General features: G+C 45.1%; 1 protein-coding gene across 1 annotated transcript in view; it reads left to right on the top strand.

Annotated features, from left to right (window-relative positions):
• Nucleotides 1–778: 778 nt before the first annotated feature.
• Nucleotides 779–3964, top strand: part of CNRIP1 (cannabinoid receptor interacting protein 1) — an 89812-nt gene continuing 86626 nt past the window's right edge. Inside the window, exons 1-2 of the mRNA XM_006880979.1 lie at nucleotides 779–993; nucleotides 3118–3268. Coding sequence (XP_006881041.1) covers nucleotides 815–993; nucleotides 3118–3268 — 330 coding nt within the window. The 5' untranslated portion in view covers nucleotides 779–814. The remainder of the gene's footprint in view (nucleotides 994–3117; nucleotides 3269–3964) is intronic.

Raw genomic sequence — 3964 nt, 5'->3', positions numbered from 1 at the left:
TTTTCACAGAGAAAGACATTCAGATGGCTAACAGACCCATGAAGAAATGCTCAAAATCACTGGCAATAAAAGAAATGCAAATCAAAGCCACAATGAGATACCATCTCATCCCAGTAGCAGTGGCAAAGTTTAGTAGGGCAGTAAGCAATAAATATTGGAGAGGATGTGGATGTGAGAACTCTCATACACCATTGGTGGATTATAAAATAGTACAACCACTAAGGAAGGCAGTTTGGCATTTCCTCAAAAACTGAATATAGGAACTCTGTACGACCCAGCTATTACACTACTAGCAATATAATCCAAGGAAATTAGAAGTGAGACACAGAGATTTGCATGACAATGTTCATAGCGTGTTATTCACCATCACAAGAACACGAAAACAGCCCAAATACCCAACCACAATCAAAAGGATTGAGAAATTTTGGTACAGTAACATAATGGAATACTATGCAGTACTCAGGACCAACGATTTTAAAAAAAAATACTACACAACTTAGAGCATTGTATTATTGTTATTAGACTGGAGATCATTATGCTGAGTGAACTAATGCAGTCTCATAAGGACAAATACTGCATAAAACCATTGTTGTAAATATGGTTAACAAAATATGTATGGAAACTCAAGAGAGGGAAGGCTGAGGATGGTTTACACAGGATTACAGTTTTGTGGGTGGATGGAGGAAGGGAAGTAAATGGGAAGGATGTGGGTGAAAAGCCAGGTAATGATAAGCAAAGCCCAGCGGTAACTAATTTTATAAAACATAATTCATGGCCCCGGGCCCCCAGAGCCGCGCCTGCCCCTCACCCAGCCATGGGGGACCTGCCGGGGCTCGTTCGCCTCTCCATCGCGCTGCGCATCCAGCCCAATGACGGCCCGGTCTTCTTCAAGGTGGACGGCCAGCGCTTCGGCCAGAACCGCACCATCAAGCTGCTCACCGGCTCCTCCTACAAGGTGGAGGTGAAGATTAAGCCCCCTACTCTGCAAGTCCAGTGAGTGCGGGTGGGGAGGGCCGAAGCCCGGGTGCGGCCCCTGGCCTCGCGCTGTGGCCGAGGGACGCGGGGACGAGCTCAGCTCCTAGGTTCCCTCCCTTCTTGCCTCTGGCTCTTCCCGCTTCTCTGCGCCCATCCCCATGATCTCGGTGGATCCCTTTCAAGCGTTTGTTGGAAGCCAGGTTTTCTTTTCTTGCCAATCCTCGCCCCATCTATTCTCGCGGTCCCCGGTGGGAGGTTGCGAGCAGAGGGTTCATCTGCCGCAGTGCCAGCCCTCGGGTCCCGCCCCAGTGCTGCGGGCGAGGCTGAAGAAAGGAGTGTCGGGGAGATAGGGGCACGGGCAGAGAGAGAGGGTGGTTCTTGAGGTTCTCTGCCTGATAACCTTCACTTTTCCCTTCTCCGTTATGCGACTGTGGAGGCTTGAGGGCCAGACTCAACAAGTCAGGGAACAGCCTCTTCTGCTCTGGCCCCAGGGATTTCCTCATCTGGTCATTTTCTCTCCTGAGCCTGGTCACCCTGGTGATGGGACCTGAAATTAGCAGCATCCTCACCCCCGAGGCTTTTTGGTTTATTCATGCCTGGGTTTACGCCTGCCCTGCTTTAGGTCAGGACATCCGGTAGACCTCTGGAGGAAGTGTCAGGGTGAGACCCCAAGGGGAGGAAGATCCCTCGGTTGGGGGTGCTTTATCTCTGAGTCCGCTTAGGCGTGGGCGCCACGCAAACCAGCATTTCTTATCTGCCACATACTGTAGAGGGGGAATGTGAATCCATCAGGCATCCTTTGTGACTTTGATGTGCACTTGTATCCATTCACTAGTAAACTTCAGTTTTCAGATGCCAGACCCTTATGGAGAGACTTAGAACCAAGTCTTGGTGCTTCTGGTCCAGATGTTTGAAAATGGACATTCATTCCCTCCCTACAGCTCCATGTGCCCATCACCCCACATTAACCAGGGTTTTGTATGGGCTTTTGCATATGATTCAGGGTTTCACTTCCTTTCTCTTCCATCGTGTCAATTCTTTTATGTTACATTTTCTGCAAAATGTTGTTTGTTGGTGTTTTTTTTTTTAAAAAAAACTAACTTAAGGAATCAAATTGTGATAATGACAGAGCTAAAAACAATTGTGTTTCCAGTTACACCTTAGTTTACCCAAGGTTTTTAAAAGCCTTAATGTTCTAATTCAGTGGTTCTTAAATTAATCGTGATCAGAATCCCTGGGTGTGGAGAGGTGCTAAAACTTATATTGTTGGACCCCTTCTCCAGGGCTCCTAGTACCTCTAGGAGAAGGCCGAAAAATTATATTCCTCACAGATTCGAAGATGATACTGATGCTTACGGTCCAAGAATTCCATCTTTAGGCCCATAGGATTCCAGTTCAGTCACCTACTGAGAATTATATTTCCACACCAGTTATACTGAATTGGAGTCAATATTTTAACAAGATCCCCTGGTAATTCTCATAGATCCTCAGGCCTCTTGTCAATGCTGATTTTCCCCTGTAGAGTTACTACTCAGTTTAAGTGGACTAGAAAGACAGTTTCTCAACAGAGCCAAACTAGAATTGACCAATCAGAAACCCTGACCCTAATACAGAGGAGTGAAGCCTGTGAGGATTTATGTTGGTGTGACAGGCTTGCAGAAGGGAACTTGAAATTACAAAGCTCCTCTAAATGGATATTTAAAAAACACCTAGCCAGTGTTTGTCAACCCTGCCTGCATATTAGCAACACTCACAGAACTTTACAATTCATTAACCAATGTCCAGATCATTTGAATACCAGTCTCTGAGTTTTCAGGTAGGCCTGATATTAGAAGGAATTTTTCTGTCTCCTGGAGTAACTAGAGAGGAGACCCATTCATATAGTGCAACATGGCTTTGTTTAGGTATTCTAGATACTCAGGTCAGTTCAGAAATAGTAAGCTGTAGGCCTAAGGTCAAGTAGCTAAGAAGTAGGAATGTTAGTTGGAGAACTCAAATGTCCCAGCATTTTGGAGTTATTTCTACTCTACTGTAGTATCCCCCTTCACCAAGCCATGTAGGATCACTGCCTGATGTTTGTCCATGGCATAGGGTGCTTAAGCTTAAGTCCTGCCATAGGTGGTCAACTCAGATCCATTACAGGAGCATTTCCATTGGTGGCACAGTCGTCCCTCTGGAGCTGAAGTCTCAAGAACCTGATGGAGACAGAGCCGTGTATTCGGGCATCTACGACACAGAAGGCGTAGTCCCAACCAAGAGTGGAGAGCGGCAGCCCATCCAGATCACCATGCCGGTAAGACCCGCCTAGGGGCATTGCTGTGCAATGCAAGGGCAATGGAAACAGAGAAAAAGAAAGCAGTATCTCCCTTTAAGAAAAATTATAAACTAGTTGATTTTGAGCATGGTGACCCTTTATGTCAGAGTGCTATGTGAGATTTCCAGTGGCTGATATTTGGAAGTAGATTGCCAGACTTTACTTCCAAGGCATCTCTGGTAGGTGACCAGTTTCCATTTGCACTACCCAGGGACTCAAAAGAAGGTATATTAATAGATAGTTACTATAAAAATAGCTTTCTCTCTGGATCTGCTGGGGAAAGACTTCCATGGGAGTTTACTTAAAGTACCTATTGTAGGGCTCACTACTAGTGATTTTGGTTCAATAAGCTAATGAGGATGGAGCCCAAGAAACTGTATCTTGAAAAAGTATATAGATGATTCTGGCTGGTCTGGCCAAAGTTCGTTACTTTGAGAAATGGTGATCAAAGATCTGTATAATCCAGCCAGCCCTCCAAACCCTTAAAGAATCTTTTCATGATAGCCAGGATTCTTGATATAGTTGCAGAAGTAACAGCAAAAAGCAGTCCAGCCATTCACCATTTAGCTTCCTATGTCTGAGATCTTTTGGAAAGATTTCTAAGGAAACTATAAAGAATATTCATTAGAACAAAATATATATGTATAGATATAGATATATGTTGTTGTTGTTGTT

This window comes from Elephantulus edwardii, unplaced genomic scaffold, assembly GCF_000299155.1.
Source record: "Elephantulus edwardii isolate Elephantulus edwardi_28Jun2011 unplaced genomic scaffold, EleEdw1.0 scaffold00011, whole genome shotgun sequence".
Lineage (NCBI taxonomy): Eukaryota > Metazoa > Chordata > Mammalia > Macroscelidea > Macroscelididae > Elephantulus > Elephantulus edwardii.
Note: the sequence above shows the minus strand (reverse complement) of the source record. Positions and strands in the feature narration are given on the sequence as shown.